The sequence below is a fragment of the Symsagittifera roscoffensis genome, chromosome 2 (assembly GCF_963678635.1).
Source record: "Symsagittifera roscoffensis chromosome 2, txSymRosc1.1, whole genome shotgun sequence".
NCBI classification, from domain to species: Eukaryota; Metazoa; Xenacoelomorpha; order Acoela; family Convolutidae; genus Symsagittifera; species Symsagittifera roscoffensis.
The window spans coordinates 45,508,467-45,531,075 of record NC_087063.1 but is presented as its reverse complement, the minus strand read 5'-3'; the positions used below and the strand labels follow the sequence as shown (position 1 = coordinate 45,531,075).

General features: G+C 34.3%; 1 protein-coding gene across 1 annotated transcript in view; it reads right to left on the bottom strand.

Annotated features, from left to right (window-relative positions):
- The window catches only part of LOC134838931 (uncharacterized), a gene marked incomplete at its 3' end in the record, with an annotated part of 36,652 nt that extends 31,631 nt beyond the window's left edge, over window positions 1-5,021 (bottom strand). Inside the window, 9 exon segments of the mRNA XM_063854283.1 lie at window positions 605-778; window positions 1,654-1,732; window positions 1,808-1,990; window positions 2,066-2,206; window positions 2,277-2,306; window positions 2,391-2,586; window positions 2,653-2,900; window positions 4,638-4,728; window positions 4,793-5,021. Coding sequence (XP_063710353.1) covers window positions 605-778; window positions 1,654-1,732; window positions 1,808-1,990; window positions 2,066-2,206; window positions 2,277-2,306; window positions 2,391-2,586; window positions 2,653-2,900; window positions 4,638-4,728; window positions 4,793-4,833 — 1,183 coding nt within the window.
- Between the last annotated feature and the right edge of the window lie 17,588 nt (window positions 5,022-22,609).

The following is a 22,609-nucleotide window of genomic DNA, read 5'->3' as shown; positions in this document are numbered from 1 at the left end:
GTTTCAAAACAATTTGGGCGTAGCTGTTCAATGCAGGAGAGCTTGACACAGCCCGTTCTATCCACTGAACTCAAAGTCTTAGATTTGGTGAAATATTTTATGAAAAAGCGGAAAGGAAATCGTTGGGGTACTTTTTCAGAAAAACTAAAATTTTGAGCCGAAAAAAAACTGATTAAAAAATCTATAAAAAATTAAGTCCCACTGAAATTACAATGATCACATTTGCAAATAACATGGTTTTTGCCTACCGCACAAGAAAAATGCGTGATGTGGCGCCTAAGTCGACAAAACTTAAGCAGACAAACGAAACTCTTCATATAAACTGAAAAAAAAGCAAGGGAAGGCATCTGTAAGTGGCCATGGTTCAATAATAAAGTAAGGTCAATTTCTTGTAAGAAAAGTAGTTTACTGGAAAAAAGTCTAGTTCTCGATTACAAGACGAGTTTGCCGCGGGCCATGAACTCGAAAATTAACAGAGGTGCAACCAACGAAAAACCAAACTGAAGTGCAACCACTCACATATTAGATTAAGATATCTATTTGGAAGTCTCAGTAATAAAATTGAAAACTTTCCGGGGAAATTGAAATATATCATAAATCTTACCTTCGGTAGAGCGAGTAGAGATGTTTCCAATATTTTTGACGGAACTGACGTCAATCCTCCGCATTCCGATCGCACTAGTCTTTCCGTGAGGCACAAAGTCATTGTAGTTGAACACGTACAACTTGCCCCGTCTGGTGTCTTCAACTTCTATTTTGTTCAGCAGCCAATTGCACCCTATGAAAACAACCATTATGCACTCAGAGATGTTTAATCAATTAAGGTAGTAGGAAAGAAACAACAGGTTTTTTAAAATACTTTCAGATAGTCCTATTTTTAGAACAAACTTCGCGTCCTTACAGCTTTCGGAACCTTTCAATTTCCGGAAGGTGTTTTTACTGAAGTTTTTCTCAAAATAGACCAACCTGATTACTCCTCATCCAGGATGATTCTACTCCGTCTGAGACTTCAAAAATTAAGGGTATTTTAAAACCAAATAAAGGGAGCAATTTTTGCCCTGCGAACACTTATTGAGCTCTGAAAAATAAATAGGAAAATAAATCTTCTTTAAAAAAATAAATAGGAAAAAAGTCCAAGTCAAGCAAACCCAAAAGAAAAAATCGAATATGAGCGAATAAAGTTTTTTTGAAATAAATTTGTTCTGACTGTTCCGTAATTGCTCTGGAATAGTTTTTCTTTTATGAAATTTTGCATTCTGTCATTTATAAACGCTCCAAATGCACAAAAATAACAATTTTTCCACGCAAAACAATTATCGCCTTTTTGGTTTAAGTAGCCAATTTTTAAATTCAAGAAAATTTTTGGCTTCAATTTACCTTTTTTTTAAAAATCAGAATTGACCCACATTTGCGGGACCCCCCCCCCTGATCATTTTGAACCCACGCAATGAAAAACGCCATTTTTGTTCAAAAAATTTCCAAACCCCGGTAATTTTCGACCCCGCGAATTAAGTACTGCAAAGTACTTGCATTTTGGTGCAACTTTTGATGCGTTATTTGTTTTCAGCCTTTTGCTAATAAACATTCTGACAACCGAGAATAAATATTTATTATTAATATCATAGATATGAAAGTGAATGTCTAAATTCATACCAGGCGCGGCTTTGTTGTGCGCAACTGAGATAGCCGTCAAATCTCCGAGATCTTCTGTATTCATTGAAAACACATCTTTCTACAAAACATTATGATTATTGATCAATTTTGTTTTGATTAGCCCCGACTTTAACATGTAATCTCTGAAACTAACTTGATTAATCCTGAATTTGACCTTATTTGATAGAGAATCGGTCAATTTGATCCAGCTGCTTTCCATTTGTTTTCCGTGCAACTTAAGTTTCACCGATACATCAGGAGCGAGACCTCTTTTGCTACCCGTGTAGACATACAGTTTGTATTCTTGTTCAATCTTCACGGAATCCTCGTGAACAGCCTGAAAAAATTTGTTGCTCTTTTCCTTGTCCATTTTCTAGAAAAAGAATTAATTTTGTTAAAATATTCAAATAACCTGGATTTCAATGTCTTCAACTGTCAAGGGCTTAACATATTCCGACTCATCTTCTTTGATATCCAATTTATTGCCTGCAAGTTTGTTTTTTGCCGCGGAGTTCCTCTTTTGGAGTCTCTTTGAACGTCTGCGCTTTGCTGCCTAAATATGTGAATTCGATAATGTTTTAATAAAACACGTTGGTGATGACAAAAAGAAAACAGTAACGTACAACTTCTGGTAAGCGGAGATTCTTCTGGTCCTAAATATATCAAAAAGATTGGCGCAGGATGAAACATAGCATCAAAAAGATTTTTAAAGCATCTTTTTTAGGAGAACAACTTACCTCTTTTCTTTTCATAGCAGAAGATGACCTTTGTAAAGCTCCTGATTTGACAGCGACTGTTTCGCTGGCAACTAGTAATTTTGCTGCTGTATTCACTAGCCTATGGGCTTCAAGAGGCGAAACTGACACTGGCGTTGTTCTGCGCAACGTGGTGATGCCACTAGGAAAAGCCGATTGTGGTCGCGGTCGTTTAACACTAAAAATTATTTCAAATTTGGTTAATCGTCGAATTGTTGAAAACTTTGAAATTACTTCTACCTACTTCAGTTTGTAAGCTTTATTTGGCGATCGTTGACCACTGGCGACACGATCGAATGGTTCTCTGAACTCCGCTTGGGCCATGTGGTATTGCAGTTCGTTAACATGGGCTTTTGTTCTGCTCGAGGACTTCTTTTCTTTTGCAGCAGGATGATTTGGAGACAGGTCTCGTAGAAAGTGCTTAATGGAGTCATCACGAAAGTATGCTTTAAGGGACTTATCATGCAAAGTTGCTCCGCTGTACACAGGAGGCTAAGAGAAAAGACTTTGATTGTAAGTTTGTAAATAATTATGATTGTAAATAAAACAAAAGCAAGAGCGATTTAAAAACAATCGAATTTTTTGTGTTTTCAAGCATTTTGAGCGTTTTGTATTCAACGCAGAAAAAAAGCAGGTTTTCGTAACACTAATGACGAAATAAAAGCATTGCATTTCAAGCTAGCAAATTAAAAATGAGACAAAATCACAAATACGAGCAGTCTTGTTGTTCCAACTTTCGATACGAAAGTGACGGAATATTTGTGCTCGGGGTGGGTTTTTTTTTCTTCAGACAAATTTCGACTTTTTAACTAGCCATTTTTGACAGAATTTTTTATATCATTTAAAAGGTATTGTTGTCCTCACCTTAAATTTGAAAAGATATTTCACCTGTGACCATTTTTCGTAAAATTATGAGGGTTTAAAGATTGCCATTTTGGTCAATTTGGGACAATTAACGCGCGATATATTTCGCGCTATTAACGCGTAAGCGGAGATTTAATCCGTCTTTTAAATCGTTCCAAATTGGTTGAAAGACGCTAATTTGCCATAATTGTTTTGTTACAATGAGCATAATCTATTCTTTTAAACTTTATATGGCGTGTGGGGGATGATTTCATAAAAAAATTTCAAATTTTAGAAATTTTTTTTTTCATTTTTAAAATTATATTTATTTTTTTATGTTACTACTGCTCGATAGACCTGAAAAGGCAGTCGGAACATTCAGGGCTTTGCCCTGATACAAGCAGTCTTGTTTACATTTGTTTTGGTTTTGCTATTACTGTCTAAACAGGGAAGGTTAATTTCATATCTCGCTTTCTCAACGTCTCACTAAAAATATACAAAAAACAGTTGAACAAATATACAAAAAAAGTGTTTTGATTGATGGTTGATATATGTATATATTTTATAATTCGAAGCGTTTTTTATCGGCTTATTCAAAGTCTGAAGTTATTTTTTGGCCACGTTCCGTTTTTGCACCAGTCGTGTAGTTTACTAGAGTAACATTCAGTGAGACACAAAAACTGAACATTCTTATTGTTCCGACTTTCGATACGAAAGTAATGGAATATTTGTGCTCGGGGTGGGTTTTTTTTTCTTCAGACAAATTTGACTTTTTAACTAGCCATTTTTGACGGAATTTTTAAATATCATTCGAAAGGTATTGTTGTCCTGAGCTCAAATTTGAAAAGATATTTCACCTGTGATTATTTTTCGTAAAGTTACGGGGTTTAAAGATTGCCATTTTGGCCAATTTGGGACGATTAACGCGCGATATATTTCGCGCTAATAACGCGTAAGCGGAGATTTAATCCGTCTTAGAAATCATTCCAAGTTGGTTGAAAGAAGCTTATTTGCCATAATTGATTTGTTAGAAGGAGCGAAATCTATCCTTTTGTACTTTAATTGGCGTGTGGGGGGATGATTTTTATTTAAAAAAATCAAATTTTAGAATTTTTTTTCTTTTTTTTATTACATTTAATTTTTTAATGTTATTACTGCTCCATAAACCTTAAAAGGCAGTCGGAACATTCAGGGTTTCGCCCTGATACAAGCAGTCTTGTCTGCTTTTGGTATCATCAGTGAATCTAAAAGAAGCCTAAGACTTCGATAGAAAAAAAATGAGTACTTTTTCAAACGGCTTAAACTAAGCACAGACAAGCTATTGTAAGCCTGTTTGCTCGCTTTTTTTCGCTCGAGATTTTGAATAAAATCAAAAAACAAACTAACTCTGCGTTTGGTCTCGTAATGTCTCCTCGGAATTTCAGGTCCGGTCAAATCAAATCCTTCTTCCAGTCTTTCTACTTGCATATAATAGCGCCTAAAGAAAAACAAATTGATACGGCTGTTCCATTCGAAACGTTACGCTGAAGTTTGATACTTACAATTTGCGCGCTACGTCCCGTGCAACCTCGTCACTAGGCATGTCGAATCATCGTAGGAGCTGCTCAGAAAAATAATGAAACTTTGGTTAGCAGTAGTACTGAAATTTAGAAAAAAAAATTATCAGGTACTCTAAAGGCCAACTGGATCGTGAACTTTAAAAACCTATATCGAAAATTTGGAAGGTCTTAGTTTAAACTAGACAATCAAGTAAAATTAAATCAGTTAAAACCAGTTGTCCAATTCTTTTAACTTTAAAAACATGCACAAAAAACTCACAGGAAACTTCAAAACGAATTTTCGGAGAAATGAATCGAGAATTATTATGCCTTATAAACAAAAAAAAGTTGATGTTTTTGCCTTCTGATTTCGGGTACAGGACTTTATCCTCCACGGTAATTATCCTCCAGGCGATCAGTCGCTCCTGCAGCTCAACCAAGGGTCGCGCAAGCTCGTCTAAGGTGGTTCTAAGACCTATTTTTCACGAGGAAGCGAATGGGCCTATCCCGGAAGCTCTACGAGCAAGCTTTGTTAATTTTCAAGCCAACTGAAGCAACTTCGTCAGTTTTGGACCTCATTTTGAGCTTGTTTACGGCTCGGGTCATAACTTTTGAACCACTGGTCGCACAGCTCCCATCTTTTTCATGCAGCTGACCATGAACATCCAAATTTATAAAATTGGGGGATAAAAATGGAGGAAAAAGTCCCTGTTTGAGAAATGGAGGATAATGGTGGAGGATATCGCCTGGAGGATAATTACCGTGGAGGATAAAGTCCGTTTCCCCTGATTTCTACATTTTGAAAGAAAAAAATCTATTTTTTTTTCAAGTATATCTCCGGGTGAAGGCTTTTTTGCCCCCCATTGAGTAAAACCAAGTCATGAGTCAACAACAACTGACGGAATCTCAGCTACCAATTACTCACGAAGTGCTGATTAAAACGGAGACAAATTTCAGAAATGCGCTAACAGCAAACAAATCGACGACACAAACAAAACAAATCCAAATAATCAAAATCATCCCCCCAATCTCGAAAGAAATTGCAAGGTCAGCTGAAAATCTGGCGCAGGCATATCGAAGTTGTGCTTCCGATATACTTAAACAATTCCCCACAACAATGCAACAGAAGATGACAATCTCAAAAACAATAACCGTGACGAAAGATGACCGCAAACTTCATACACTGACAGTTATTGCTCCCCCCGAAGCAGAGCAATTCATAACTAGCATCAAAAGCGAAGGAATCATTCTACTTAACAGGACGGTATTTCCCATGGGATGCTTTCTAAGGTCTCATAGACCCAAGAACATTTACCCTAAACTAGCAAAAATCAAATTGTCGAACTTGCCTTATGTATGCAACGATATCGAAGCGAAATTAATTCTCCAATTGCCAGAAGACATAATTCATAGCCCCATATTCCAACGTGAGACCTGTATCGTAACTGAACCGGGTCAGTATGTTTACACAGGAAGAGCAATTTTAGAAGTTAAAATACAAAACGAAGAACAAGAGAAAAAGTTGAAGGACTGGTCATACAAATCGAGAATGGATGGCTTCAAAACGTGGGAAGGTGTAGAAATCTCGTTTCACATACCTTCACTACATGAATGTCAAAAATGCAAGATTTCTGGACGCCAAGAAAAAGGTCATCACGATGATTGGTGCAACATAGGGAACCAAATAACCAAAAATCCAAATAATCACTACCCACAAAAACCAAGCTCCAATAATGCCAGCGACGAGAAAAACGATGACGAAACAACAAGCGATAAGTTTTGTAATGGTACCGAAAATGAAGAACATAAGAATGTTGAAGCACCACCATCTGGAGTTTTGATTGATGAATCTAAAACAAACAGTGCAGCTACTCCAAGCGAAGAAAAACAAAAGGATGAGGTTCTCAACAATCAGGTCGTAGATTTTCTTTCTTACTCAGCAAAAGAAAAAAAAGACAATTTAAATATCGAAAATAACAAACGAAAATGTTCCTCTGACGGAAGAATGCTTACAAAAAGAGAGCGTGAAACTTCACCAACCTTTTGGTCAGTTTTAACACGGAAGAGAGGGCCAAAAATGAAATCTAAAAATAACGGAGAAGACTTGGTTGGAGGGAAAATTTAGCAAAAATTTCTATGTGCGAAAAACCAGATATTTTTCCGTTAATATTTTTAGCACAGGAAATCCAGCTAAATTATACTCACTTATCAAAAAATGCCAAGTTTTAAAAAAATCGCCCAGTTTCATTTTGTGCATTCAGGAAGCAAAAATATCGAAACTTACAAATATACATTTGAGTTTACTGGATAAATATAATGTTTTATTCGATTTCATACCGGGCTCAAATAAATCTGGTGGTTTCTGAACGTTATGGTCATCAAACTTGAGTCCTGCAAAAAGAATTGCTTCAAGTACAGGTTTTCAATTGTTAAAGTTTGTCAAACTTGATTGGTTTGTTATCAACGTTTATGCGAACCCAATTTCATTCCGAGCAACTTTGAATTCCCTGAAATTAAGCATCAAATTTTTACCTAACAAATCGAAAATTATCATGATGGGTGACTTTAATGCGCTGAGTTGTGATAATATTAACAGTTCTTCAATACTTAAGTTAAATGATGCACGTATCAAACGATTTACCCAACTCAAGGAACTAATTCTTGACTGTTTTGGTTTTGTTGATTTTGCACTCAAGAAAGATTTTTGTGATTATACACATTATGACAAACAAAATAAAACTTTTGCACGCATAGATTATGTTTTCATAAAATTCGAAACAGAGTATGACTCTATGCAAAGCATTCAAATATCAATTTCTGATCATTTACTCTTACACGTTTTTATTAAGCCATCTAACTTGTATCAGCGCGGCCCTAGCTACTGGAAATTAAATGAAGAAATTTTAAACAACAACGCCAGCTTAATTCGTGAAGATCTAAAAAACTTTTACGAAAATGAATCACCAAGTAGTTACGAAAACTTTAAGCACAATTTTTGTGACCTTCTGAGGTTTATTCAAGAGAACAAAAAGCGTGTAGATCAGAAAGAACTTAAATTATTGAATCATCACGAAAATGTTCTCAGAGATTGCATTCACAGCGGAAAAGGTCCGAACCCTAACTTGATTGAAAAATATCATTTGGTGCTGGAACATCTTCAAAAAGTTTTCAAGGAAAATTTTTTTTCAGATTATCGAAAAATTCGGAAAACTCTCAGCTATACATTCGAGGGTGTTCCTAAATTTTGTAGTCAATGGACATCAAAGAACACAATTAACTCAATCAAGCGAATTTAAGTGGATCAGAACGTTTATCATACGGATGAGGATATTCTTAATCAATTTCGAAAGTATTTTTCAAATATTTTTTCAAATAGTTCTACAACAGACTCCGATCAACTACTAAAGATATTTTTATCAAAAAATAAACTCGAAAAAATGAGAATGATGGCTATAATTACTTTACAGAAGATGAAATTCACTTGGCTATAAACAAATTGAATTTGAAAAGCTCGCCTGGACCACACGGCCTTACTTCTAAGCTATACAAGACTTTCACGGATGCGTGTTGTTCAATTTTAGCTAAAGTTTTTAATCATTTTGTTCATGGTGGAAAACTTCCAAACAGTTTTTATTTAGCAATAATCAAATTGCTCCCAAAATCTGAAAAAACCATAGCAGTACAAGATTTTCGCCCCATCAGCCTTATGAATACTGACGCGAAAATCTTTGCCCATGTAGTCTGTAATCGAATTAAAAAAGACCTTTGCAAAATTGTAAAAAACCATCAGCACGCGTATTTGCCTGGAAGACAAATGCACACAGCAATACGAAAGTTGAAAAAAGCGATTACTCCAGAACGATTGGCTACCCGAGGTTCATGTGCTGTAAAATTAGACTTTTCTAAAGCATTTGACAGAGTTGAGAGATCACTTCTCATCAAAATTTTGAAAGGGTTAAACCTTGATGAGTTATCAGTTAGAGATATTGAAACTTTGTATTTAGACTCAAAAGCAGTAATTGAGATAAATGGTTTTTTATCAGCCAGCTTCAAAATTCAGCCCTCTTTCCGCATTTTTGTTCATAGTTTTTATCGAACCCCTTCTTCAAGCAGTTGAGTCTACAGAAGCAATTGAAGGTTTCGGGATATTGTGCCCCAAACTAGTTTCATATGCAGACGACATAACTTGCCTTATCAAAATCCGATGTATTGACAGGTTGTTTCGCTTAATCGATACATTTTGCAAACAAACTCAAATGATGATTAACATAAGTAAAAGCGAAGTGCTTTCCATACCTGATTTATCACCCTATAAAACAGTCAAGGAAACAAAAATACTTGGTGTCTTGTCTTACACTTCCCAAAAAATTGAAAATATTAAACTATTGTTGAGTTCTCAAATTCAAAAACCTCGCGGGTTAATTTCACTAAGTAAATCTTTGAGGGCCAAATCATTAACACTGTCAGTTTTTGTTCTCCCTAAGTTTTTTCATTTGGCTCGTCATATTACAGTTAACTTGGATACTGTTAGTAAATGCCAAGAATTATTAAATACAGAATTGAAAAAAAACAAGCAGACTCGACATAAGAAAAGAAGTTTTATATCACCCCATCTTAGATGGTGGGATAGGCTTACCATGTCTACAAATTAAACTTTTTAGTATGAAAATTATTGATTTCTTTGCTTCTGATATGTCAGATCAAAATAGTTTATTACCAACAGATTCAATTTTACCGAAAGAAATCAAAAATTTGTTGAGAAATACGAACATCTCTATTGAAATAAGTTCAAGTGATTTTAGCAATATTTTCAAACAGTACCAATAGCCGTTTAATTATAACAATACAGACAAATTCGCGAGATGTTTATTATTTCTGCTTACAAAACTGTAGTTTTCATCGAGCTGCGATTTCCCGCTTGGGTTTTGCAGCAAACCGTTACCTCTGTTCAGAAGAAGAAATGATTAAATTTACAGGCAAAATTTGGAAAAATTCAATGCTTGATGTATGGGAAAAAAACTTTCTTTATAAATTTGCATACGCTGTTTTTAAAGATCGAGAAAAGCGGTGGTTTTTATTTCTCGAGAATGCCCCCGAATGTTTCTATTGTAGATTAGAATGCGAAACATTCGAACACCTAATTTTCAGTTGTCCCTCGCTACAACCTGCAAGAAACATATTACAGATTAACAATTGGCGTGACGTTTTTGTATCAACCAACATTGCAAGACTAAAGTATGTTGTTTCGGTTATTCGTGGTGCATATTCAAAATCATCCACGTCTTGGAAAATCAACTTGCAAACATTTGTGTCATGGGAAGTATGGAAGATGAGAAATACAAATTTCTCCATCTGATATAAACTACAAGGATATGGTAGACTTCAGCAACAAACCATCCGGTAAAAGTAATGTCAATTGAACAAAAACTGATAAGAATTAGAAGGTAGATATATCAAAGCGTACCAGGATACTCTGTATCCGGAACTAAAAATTGTATTTTGAGCTCAAGTCACAGAAAGAAGAAAAACAGTTTGCCGATCAGGACACCCAATATCCGTTTGAACAAAAAATGTACAGAAACAGTTAAGAAACTAACGTTTACTAACTCGATGAGTTGTTTTCGACAAATGTGATGATATTTGATGTACATATTGATTATGAAACTCTCAACTAAAAAAAATTAATTTACATTTTATTCAAAAAAAAAACAACAAACACAATCATACCCTTTCACAAAAGAAATAGTCAAGTTTGCCGAATATCATAAGCAGGCATTGCGAAGTTGCGCTTTCGATATGCTCAAACCATTTCCCACAACCATGCCACCGAAGATGAAAATACCAATAACAATAACTGCGACAAAAGATGATAGCAAACTGTGTTAACTGACAGTTATTGCTCCCTCCGAAGCCGAGCAATTTAAACCAATATCAAATAGCGAAGGAATCCTTCTGCTTAACAAGACAGTGTCTCCCATGGGATGCTTTCCAAGGTCTCGTAAATTAAAGAACAATTATCCGAAGTTGGCAACGATATCGAGGCGCAATCAAAACAAAAATTACCGGAAACTCGAGATGTGTATCGTAACTGGACCAGGTCGTCAGTGTTTTATGATACAGGCAGAGAAAATTAAGGAGTTAAAAACCAAAACCAAGAATAAGACGAAAAGATGACGGACTGGTCTTACAAATCAAAAATGGATAACCTCAAACTGTGGGAGGAAAGGTGTAAAAATCTTGTTTCGCACACTTCTAAATGAAGGCCAAAAATGCAAGAACACTGCATACCAAGAGAGGGAGAGAGAGAGACAAGGAAAGATGTATATTCATATATCCCGGGTCGAGATCCCGCTCAAAAACCGCTCAAGATATGAGCGGTTTGAGCAATTTTTTAGCAAGATTTGAGCGGTTTGAGCGGTTTTGGCGGTTTTTTTGGAAAAACCGCACAAACCGCTCAAATCTTGCTTAAAAAACCGTTCAAAAACCGCTCATTGAAAACTGTATGATAACCATTTTTTCATGAAAGGCGAGATTTTCAGAAATTGTTCAAACATGTTTATAAATAAATTTAAATTATTTGGGTTGCTTTTGCTCAATTTAAAGGACATTGCTCATCAAAAACGAAAATTTAATTTGAAGCTAAAAAAATAGTTATCATACAGTTTGCATATATGAAAATTGTATGATAACTATTTTTTCATATAAGGCAAGATGTTCAGAAATGACTCGGGGTAGGTTGGGGTTAGGGTTAGGTTAGGATTAGGGTTTCTTAAGAACAATTTCACAATTTCTGGAAAACAGAATGGAAAAAAAATTTAAAAAAACCAAATTTCTAGCCACAACAATTCTCTTTGGATCAACTCTGAATAACTGACGCAATATTTGCCTTTGGGAAATCAAAACAGGTTTGTCCATCCATTTATCAAGCAATACTCATAATTTATCTCAATTTTTGTTTTTAGAATTTAGGCTAAATAACGGTTTCAAAAGTTTTTTTACTTTGAAATGAGATAATGTCATGATCTTAGAATATCATGATGTCACTGTAATATCAAAAATTATCCAGGAGAAATAGTCCAGGAGAAATCACTCTTTAATTGTGGATTGTTTTTAACGGAAGTTTTGCTGTTTAATTATTATATAATACTGTAAAAATCAACAAATTGTTCATACTGATCAAGTATACAACAATCACTAAGCAATTAGTCCAGCTACCACCAACAACGATAGCTGTAATAATATAGAAATTAATGCTTAAAACCTCGCTTTTACATATATCTCAAGTTCTGACCTCTAAGTCATCATTTGGTAACAGGAGTGTGGGATTGCCATCAAAGCGATACGAATTCATGCGGAAGAAGACAAAAACAGGAGTACGGATATTCTAATTCATTAAACCCTGGCAATTTTGAGGAGTTTTGCATGGAGCTGACGTCTTCAAACAGCCATCATCACCAACGACGGAGTTTGGGCCAATTCAGGATAGCCCCAAAGGAGGCGACTACTGAAGAAAAAGAAAAAAAAACCCACTCAAGGGTTGATACCAGTTATTCTAACATACAGAGACAGAGAAGATTGTCGAAAAACGGAAGCAGCCATGTCATTTTCATCGACATTTTCTTAGACTAACTGATCAGTGGTTTGTTCGACCAGTGAAAAATCAAAAACCATAAAACTTTTTTGAAGAGTAGTTATAATCTTAGAAAATCTTGATGTCATTGAAGTGTAATATCAAACATTATCCATGAGAAATAGTTATCACTATGTATATGTGGATTGTTCCTAAAGGAAATTTTGCTGTTTGATTATTATATAATACTGTAAATATCACCAAATTATTCATACTGATCAAGTTTACAATAATCACTAACCGATTAGTCCAGCTACCACCAACAACGATAGCTGTAACAAAATATAATTAATGCTTAAAACCTCACTTTTACATATCTCTCAAGTCCTGACAGCTCAATTCATCATAAAAATCAATGTTCAATATTTTTAAATTTTCTCATTCTTTTCATTATTATGTGGTTTTCTGCAACTCACTCAAACGTTTTCTTTTAGGACGTAACAAGAAAATGAAATTTTAAGCTCTGAAAATGGTACTATATTAAATTCGTAGCTCAAAAGAAGCTCAACCATACCATTTTTTTTGAAATCCAATAAGTTTTCGTAGAGAATTGATCTTTTTTCTGCTGCCAGTCATTGTGTTATCAAATTTTTTCTAGGACTCATAACTTTATGAGTCAATTTTAACGTAATTTGATTGTAGTTTCAATCAAAAGATCATGGCTAGAGCCCTCTAAAGAACTCCCATTTTTTTGCCAATTTAGAGAGAAAAGATTTTTTCTCCTAATTGCAACTTTTGCGAAAATAGACTTTTATACCAATTCTGAGTTTTTCCTCTTGTCTTTGAAGTTTTCTTTTTTACTGAGGAACGCAAGGTATGTAGAAGCTCAATTGTGTTGTTGAAAAACAGAGTAAGTGAGTGATTACGATGAACCTATTGTAATTTTAATTTCTAAGAAAACATATTGGGAAAGCCGTACCAAAAACCAAAAAATTTATGCAAAGTAGCAAAATAACACATTGAATTTTGCAATTACATCTAAACAAATTTTCAGTTTGAGCAAACGAAGTAGCTCTCGGAGCGACTTCAGAAGCCTGTTTAGTATTCAAGCACAATAAATTGTGCTGTAAGCTTTAAAAATTGGTTTAACTCTTTTTTTAAAAGTTAAACCCAAAGCTTTAGTGTTTATGCTTAACTTGTCCATGATGTTCAGCGGAATATGATCTGAATTTTTGCTTTCAAAGGCATTTGTCTCCTTTAAACGTTTATATATGATCAAAATGAACCTTTGGACGATTAAAAACTGACGTTTACACATTTTTTTCTTTGTACATGTTTTTCAACTAACCACTTAGGGTAGGCGCTTTTTGTGCTTACTCGACTCAAAAGTGTTTTTTCATAAAAACAGAATTATAAGTAGTTCATATTATAAAAACCGTGCTATTTTGATCTGTTTGATAATAAAACTATCAGTCAGTCAATCGTGGGCTATACTGTCTTCCAGTACCCGTTTTTTCTTGTTTTGACCGGTCTTTGAAATGGTTTTGTGATGACCTCCTAGTTAGTTGACTATTCTTATATGGGACCATGCCTTGAACTATATGTATATTGAAGCTAGGATGACACAACTTCATCATGAGCATCATGAGTACGGTTAAAATAGGTTTAGTCAGGTTTTTTAGTCAAATTTTGTTGTTACAGGACTTTTTTTAATGAGTACACATCAGTTTTGTAGCAAGAACTTTAGAGATAACGTAGAGATGACGGATTTTAGTGAAAGGGGTATCATTAGTTCGGTCTTGGGCAGGGATTTCTCCTAGTACCCGAGTTTGTTTGTTTTGGTAAGTAATTAGGAAAAATATATGCATATTTATTAGAGAAACGTTAAAACCAGTTGAAGGGCTCAATAAAAGATGTGATAACTCATTGTATATTGAAGCTACGATGATAAAAATTCGAGGTTAAGCGTAAAGTACAACAGTGTTGATGATGTTATCATCAGATTTACAGTTAAACGTTTTCAGTCACTTTTTTTGGTCATTTTTTGTTGTTACAGGATTTTTTTTTGATGAGTACACATCAGTTTTTTTTAAGAGAACTCCTCATAGAGATGACGGATTCAAGTGGGAGGGGTATCATTAGTTTAGTCTTGAGCAGGGCTTTCTCCTAGTACCCGAGTTTGTTTGTTTTGTTAAGTATTTAGGAAAAATATATGCATATTTATTAGAGAAACGTTAAAACCAGTTGAAGGGCTCGTTAAAAGATGTGATATCTCATTGTATATTGAAGCTAAGATGATAAAACTTTGAGGTTAAGCGTAAATTACCACATTATTGATGATGTTTTTTTCAGATTTACTGTTAAAGTGTTTTTAGTTACTTTTTTTGGTCATTTTTTGTTAGTCCTTTTTATTGTTACAGGACTTATTTTTTTAATGAGAACACATCAGTTTTTTAGGAAAAACTTTTCGTATATATGACGGATTTCAGTTGGAGGGGTATCATTAGTTCGGTCTTGGGCAGGCTTTCTCCTATTACCCGAGTGTGTTTGTTTTGGTAAGTATTTAGGAAAAATATATGCATATTTATTAGAGAAACGTTAAAACCAGTTGAAGGGCTCGATAAAAGATGTGATAACTCATTGTATATTGAAGTTAGGATGATAAAATTTTGAGTTTAAGTGTAACTTACACCAGTTTTGATGATGTTATTATCAGATTTACTGTTAAGAAGTCTTCAGTCATTTTTTCGGTCATTTTTTGTTAAAGTCCTTTTTGTTGTTACAGGACTTTTTTTTTAATGAGTGCACATCAGTTTTTTTAGGAAGAATTTTTCGTAGATATGACGGATTTAAGTGGGATGGGTATCATTAGTTCGGTCTTGAGCAGGGCTTTCTCCTAGTACCCGAGTTTGTTTGTTTTGGTAAGTATTTAGGAAAATCATAGGCATATTTATTAGAGAAACGTTAAGACCAGTTGAAGGGCTCGATAAAAGATGTTATAACTCCTTGTATTTTGAAGTTAGGATCGTAAAACTTTGGGCTTAAGCGTAGAACACAACAGTCTTTATGATGTTATAATCAAGAGTAGGGTTAAAACAGGTTCAGTTTGGTTTTTTTGTCAATTTTTGTTGTTACAGGTCTTTTTTTTAATGGGGTACACATCAGTCTTTTCAGAACCACTCGTTGAAAAATTGATGGAATCAAGTAGAGGTAGTAGCATCCGTTCGTTCTTGAAAAGAGCTTTCTCGCAATACCCCATACTGCTTGATTTGATGAGTATACAGGAAAATTTATTACAGATTTGTTAGAGAAACTTTAATAATAGTTGAAGAACTCGATAACAGATTTGATAACTCAAAGTGCATTGGAGATAGGATGATAAAACTTTGATATTAAGCGTAAAATATAACAGTATTGATGTTGTTGTTATCCGCTATGCTGTTAAAATAGTTTTAGTCAGTTGTTCTTGTCAATTTTAGATGTTACGGTTCTGGTTTTTTTAATAACTCTACATATATTTTCATAAGTATCTCGTAGTACAATTGATGAATTCAATTGGGAGTATCACCATTCGGATGATCCTTGTTTTGAATGTTGTTGCTGCTGTGTTGTTGTCGCGTTGCTGTAGTTGTTGTCGTTGGTGCTGTAGTTTTTGTTGTTGTTTCATTGTTGCTTTTGTTGTTGTTCTGAAATATGTTTTTCATTTTTTCTTTTGCTTCTTCAGTTTTGACATCTTTATAATACGCAGCGCTGCTTTTTTGGTGTGGTAATGTGTTTTGGGTATGCTGAATAATCATGGGACTTCTGGGTTTTGGATTTTGGTACTTATGTTTCTGAAATATGTCTTTTTTTGTGTTCATCCTTGATGCGATTTTTGTGGTACAAATTTTTTCATTTTCCAGGTGTGTGTGGCTAGTTAAGAAGTCTTGATGAGTTCATTGTTGCTCTAATCATTAATTCTACTTGGTTAGCGATCGTTGCAGAAGCGGATTTGCGCTGTGGTGATTTTTTGTCCGAAAAAAGTTGTCACAAATTGGTAGTTTCCACTAGCTTCTGGTCTCGGCTACTGAATATTTCTTCAGTTTTGGCAACTAAAAAATACAGCGACAATTTTTTTTGGGTTAGTGTGTTAAAGCGTTGTGGGTATGTTGACGGTTCATGGGAGTACTGAGTTTTTGAGTTTGGTCTTTATGTTTCTGAAAGATGTCTTTTTTGTGTTCGTTCTTGATGCGATCTTTTGTGGTACAAATTTTTTCATTTTTCAGGACACTGTGTGGCTAGTTAAGTCATCTTGATGTGTTCATTGTTGTCCCATTTATCAATTCTACTGGGTTTGCGTTGGGTTTCCACGATCGTTGCAGAAGCGGATTTGCGTTGGGTGATTTTTTGTCCGAAGAAAGTTGTCGTCACAAATTGGTAGTTTCCACTAGCTTCTGGTCCTGGCTACTGAATGTTTCCTCAGTTTTGACATCTTTGAAATACACAGCGACATCTTTTTGGATTGTTAATTCGTTGTGGGTTCGCTTCATTTCATGGGAGTACTAAGTTACTGATTTTGGTCTTGATGTTTCTGAAATATGTCAATTTTTGTGTTTATCCTTGATGCGATCTTTTGTGGTACAATTTTTTTTCATTTTTCAGGATGTTGTGTGGCTAGTTAAGTCATGTTGATGTGTTCATTGTTGTTCCATTCATGAGTTCTATTGAGTAAGCGATCGTTGCAGAAGCGAATTTGCGCTGTCGTGATTTTTGGTCCGAAAAAAGTTGTCGTCAATGTACTGGCAGTTTTTCTTTCTTTTTGGTCTTGGCTACCAGACATTCCTTGTTTTCATAAATTTGAAAGACAGAGCTGCCTTTTTGGGGTTGATAATGCCTTTGTTTACTTGTTGATGTTACCTGGGAGTTCTTAATAATTGTTTTCAGTTTTTTCTGTGGAATCATGTCTTTTTATGTGTCTATCAGTGATGCGGTTTTTCTCGTTAAAAGTTTTTCCATTTTTATCACAGCGTCTGGCTGATATTATCATTTCGATGTGCTCATTTTTATTCATTTATTCGGTTCTACTGAGGTAGTGGTCATTGCACTAGCGAATTTGAGCTGGAGTGTTTTTGTCTCAATAAAGTTATCACAAACTGGTAGTTACCATTAGCTTCTGGTCTTGGCTACTGAATGTTTCTTCAGTTTTGACATCTTTGAAATACACAGTGACGCTTTTCTGGGTTGTTAATGAGTTGTGGGTATACTGAAGATTCATGGGAGTACTAAGTTTTTGTTTTTGTTCTTTATGTTTCTAAAATATGTCATTTTTTGTGTTCATCCTTGATGCGATTTTTTGTGGTACAAATTTTTTCATTTTCCAGGACAGTGTGTGGCTAGTTAAGAAGTTTTGATGAGTTCATTGTTGTTCCAATTATCAACTCTACTTGGTTAGCGATCGTTGCAGAAGCGGATTTGCGCTGTGGTGATTTTTTGTCTGAAGAAACTTGTCGTCAGAAATTGGTAGTTTCCACTAGCTTCTGGTCTTGGCTACTGAATGTTTCTTCAGTTTTGACATCATTGAAATACACAGCGACAGTTTTTTGGGTTGTTAATGAGTTGTGGGTATGCTGACAATTCATGGGAGTACTAAGTTTTTGTTTTTGTTCTTTATGTTTCTAAAATATGTCATTTATCATACTCCATCAAACTAACAACCCCCACTTATTTGTAAGTATTGAAACTACTTGTAATTTCAACACCAGAACATTTTGAACTAAGCTTAGAATACAGTTGTTCTCATTCTGGAACTAACTCGCATAAACCGGTGTACACTAGATCTATTGAGACTAAGAGATATAAGAGTAAGATTAAGACCGGTATTAGACTAAGAAGTTGCACGAATCTATCCGGCCAAAAAAAAAGATAGAGTGACGTGCAGACTGTGTACCTTTTCTGAAATTACTCAATGAGTATAACCAAAAGGATATAACTCATTAGATCTTTGAGTAAAAAAAACAAGCACTTTTGGAAAATTCGAATGAATTCACTTGACAGCCGTATTCAGTTTAAAATTATCAAATCATCAATTTTGCGAACACTGTCATAAAAAAAAACTTGTCCTCAAACTGCATGAAAACACTCATTTTTCTGGAAAGTTGTTTTATAAAAATCTGTGCCAACTTGGAACAAAAACAAAAAAAACTGATATAGTTACAATGCTTCAAAATATAATACTTTTTTTCATATTTAAAAAATAAAGCAACCAAATTGTAGCAAAAAAACAGTTTACAATGAGTAAGACTCACATATTAGAAAAATTTTTAGAAGATCATATGATTAGTGATTATGACATCTGATAGCTAGTAGTATGAGTATGAGATGGATGCAATTCATTGTATCACTTTTGTACTATTGGGTTCATTTGAGCAAAATTAAAAACAGGGCAGTGAAAAAACAAATGTGCGACAAAGAGAACGCTAAAAGCTAGTTCGAGCCCTAATAAAAAACTCAAGTTTCAATCTGTATTACGCAACAATATAAAAAAAAGCACCTGAGAACTTTTAGTTTTAAAAAATTGTGTAACTATATGCTAAACTAATTACAAAAACTTCCAGCACCATCAAAATCGTCGCCCAATGAAATAATTGCGTAACATAACGGAGAATTGATAAAACAGCAAAGAGTTTATTTTTTTGTGAAAGTAAAACACAACTTACGATATAACTTAATCACTCAGAGACAAAACATGTCAGTGTTTTTGCATTTCACATCAAAACTATCATGATAGATGAGACCTATCAGAACATCGAAAAAAAACTTAATCAGCCGACAACTGTTGATTTTCTTGGAAATTGTCTCGACGATTTAAAAAAAATTGTTTTTCTGTTTCAGGAAATTGCAGTGACTGAAAAATGCCGATCCACTTCGATACGGTGCTTGGTAGGGAACAAGAACAAAAATTGGTTTCTGCTTCTTCACATCAAAATGAAACAGATTGAAAAATTAATAATTGTAGTAAATAGTCGGGGCCGCCAAAATACCGCCAGGGACCATAAATTGAAAAGATTTGTCTTTGCCACAAACAATTGGTGTATAGGAAAAAAGCTGCTCAATTAAGACAAGTTCCTGAAAAAAGAAACCACGCCAAAGCTGAAAACTATTGACCAATATCTATATGTCCAACTCTCAAACGCTTCAGAACGTTTACTGAAAAAACTGATAGTTTTTTTAGTGAAAATGTTTTTTTTTTTCTAAAAATCATTTCGGGTTTTGTCAGCGCTCCTCTCTAACCAAAGCCTTATTAAATAAACCTCCAGAAAATTAACAAAAACCTTGCGCAAATCGAACATGCTTTCCCTTGATGTTTCTGAAACAGTTGTTTCAATTTTACCTAAAATGCTTTTGAGAAAAAGCTGGCATCGGAATCAAAAACAATGAGCATACTCTAAAGTTTTTTGTAGAATGTAGAAAGTCCATTTGAACGGATGCACCGATAATTTTATTTCAAGCAGCGATTACCCCAACACACGGTAAGGTTCGGCTGCTATTCATTTTTTATTTTAATGACTTGGAAAATTTATTAGACAACTACTGCAAAAGTGAAAGTGAGAGATTTCGTGTAAAGTTCAACATTAATGACAACCAAAATAAACAAAAAAATTTTGGGTCAACCGACACTCAAAAATTTTCTATCGAAAGCTTTGCCTGTGTCCTTCATACGAATAGTGATTTAGACATGTGAGAGGTGGTAGTACGAGTATGTGATGAAAGCATTTCATTGTTTCACTTTTGTATTAGTGGATTCCTTCAAGCAAAATCCAGAAGAAGGTAATGAATAAACCAATGTTTGACAAAAATGCTAAAAATTAACACTCAGTCCTAATGAAAAAACGTAATTTTAATCCACTATTAGATCTGCGAGATTATAATTGAAGATTAAACAAGTCGAAAATTTTTTTTAAACAGCCTAATGCAATGCTATGAAAATATACCTGTGAAGAGTAACCCTTTAAAGAAATGTGTAACTATTTAAACTTTTTACAGAAACTTTCTGCACCATAAAAATTATTACTTAATGTAAAAATTGCATTAAAAAACTGGAGAATTGATAAAACAGCTGACGCAAAAAAAATTTGTGGAGGAAAAACCTGATTTACGATATATATATATATATATATTAATCATTCAAAGAAAAACATGTCAGTGTTTGTTTCATTTCACATCAAAAGTATCATGATAGATGACGCCTACCATGATATCAGAACATCAAAAACCAAACTTAATCACACGGCAACTGTTGATATATATGGAAATTGTCTCGACAATTTTTTAAAAAATCTATATTTTTTATAGGAAACTGCAGTGGCCAAAAAATATTCAATTCACTTCGGTACGGCGCTTGGTAAACAACAATAACAAAAATTGACTTCTGTTTCATTACTCCAACTAAAGTTGAAACGAAATTTAATAAAAACTTTATTCTAGTGAATCATCGGGAACGCTAAATTACCGTCAGGGGTCATAAACCGTAAAACTGTCTTTGCCACAAACAGTTCCCGTATAAGATGAAAACTGCTCAAATACATCTAGTTCTTGAATAGGGTAATCACGCCAAAGCTTAAAATTATTGACCGATATCTTTGTCCAATTCTCAAACACTTCAGAACGTTTACTGAAAAAAACGGATAGTTTTTTTTTAGCGAAAAGTTTTTTTTCTAAAAGTCGATTCGGGTTTTGTCAGCTGTCCTCTCTAACCGAGGTTTTTTTCAAACATACCGCCACAAAAATTATCAGAGAAAAATATTTGCGCGAATCGCTTATGCCCTCTTTGATGTTTTTGAAACTCATGGTTCAGTTTCACCTATAAAAAATTTTGAGAAAATGATGGGCTTGGAATCAAAAACAATGAGCATGCTCGGAAGTTTTTTGTAATACATAGAAAATTCATTCGAAACGATGTTTTGCCTGTAAATTGATTTCAATCAAAGATTACTCCAAGACACGGTAGAGATCAGCATCTATTCAATTTTTATGACTTGGAAAAGCTATTAGACAACAGCTGCGAGAGGATACAATAAGAAGTTGATATAGTCTTTTGCTCATGTTTGAGTTTCAATTTGTGAAAAGAAAACTCGAAGTTAAGTAAACTTTACCCTGAAAGTATTTCATTGTATCAGTTTTGTTTTCTTGAGTTCCTTATTGCAAAATTGAGAAGGGGCAGTGAAATAATAATGATGAATAGTGAAATTGTTACCTGATGAAAGAATTGGGTGAAAAAACCCGAAAATGATAAAACAGCTGAAGCAAAAACGTTTTTTGTTGAAGTAAAAACTAATTTACGATATATCCTACTTATTCAGAGACAAAACATGTCAGTGTTTTTGCATTTCACACCAAAACTATAATGTTAGATGAGACCTATCAGAACATCAAAAACCAAACTGAATCACACGACAACTGATGATTTTTATGGAAATTGTCTAGACATTTAAAAAAAAAACGAAATTCTTGTTTTTTGGGGATTTTGCGGTGGCTAAAAAATGCCAATATACTTCGGTACGGGGCCTGATAATAATCTTTCACAAAAATTGATTTCTGCTTCATCACACCAAACAAAAGTGAGTTGAAATGAAAACAGTAATAATTGTATTAAATCGTTGTGGCGGTCAAAATACCGCACAGGACCATAATTTGGAAAAATTTGTCTTTGCCACAAACAGTTGCCGTATAAGATGAAACTCCTCAAATAACACCAGTTCTTGAAGAGGGTAATCACGCCAAAGCCGAAAACTATCGATCAATATCTTTATGTCCAACTCTCAAGTACTTCAGAACGTATACTGAAAAAGACTGATAGTTTTTTGTAGTGAAAATTGTTTTTTTTTAACTATAAATCAGTTCCGGTTGTGTCAGCGCTCTTCTCTAACCGAGGTTTTTTTTTCAAATATACCGTGAAAAAATTATCTATAAAAAAACCTTGCGAAAGTCGATTTTGCCCTCTTTGATGTTTTTGAAACTCTTGGTTCAATTTCACCTAAAACAGTTTTGAGAAAAAGATGGGCTTGGAGTCAAAAACAATGAGCAAAATCTGAAGTTTTTTGTAATACATACAAAATTCACTCAAAAGGATGTTTTGCCTGTAAATTGATTTCAAACAAAGAGCACCCCCAAGACACGGTAAAGATCAGCATCTATTCAATATTTATGTTAGTGACTTGGAAAAGCTATAAGACAACAACTGCGAATGGATACAATAAGAAGTTGTTTAGTCT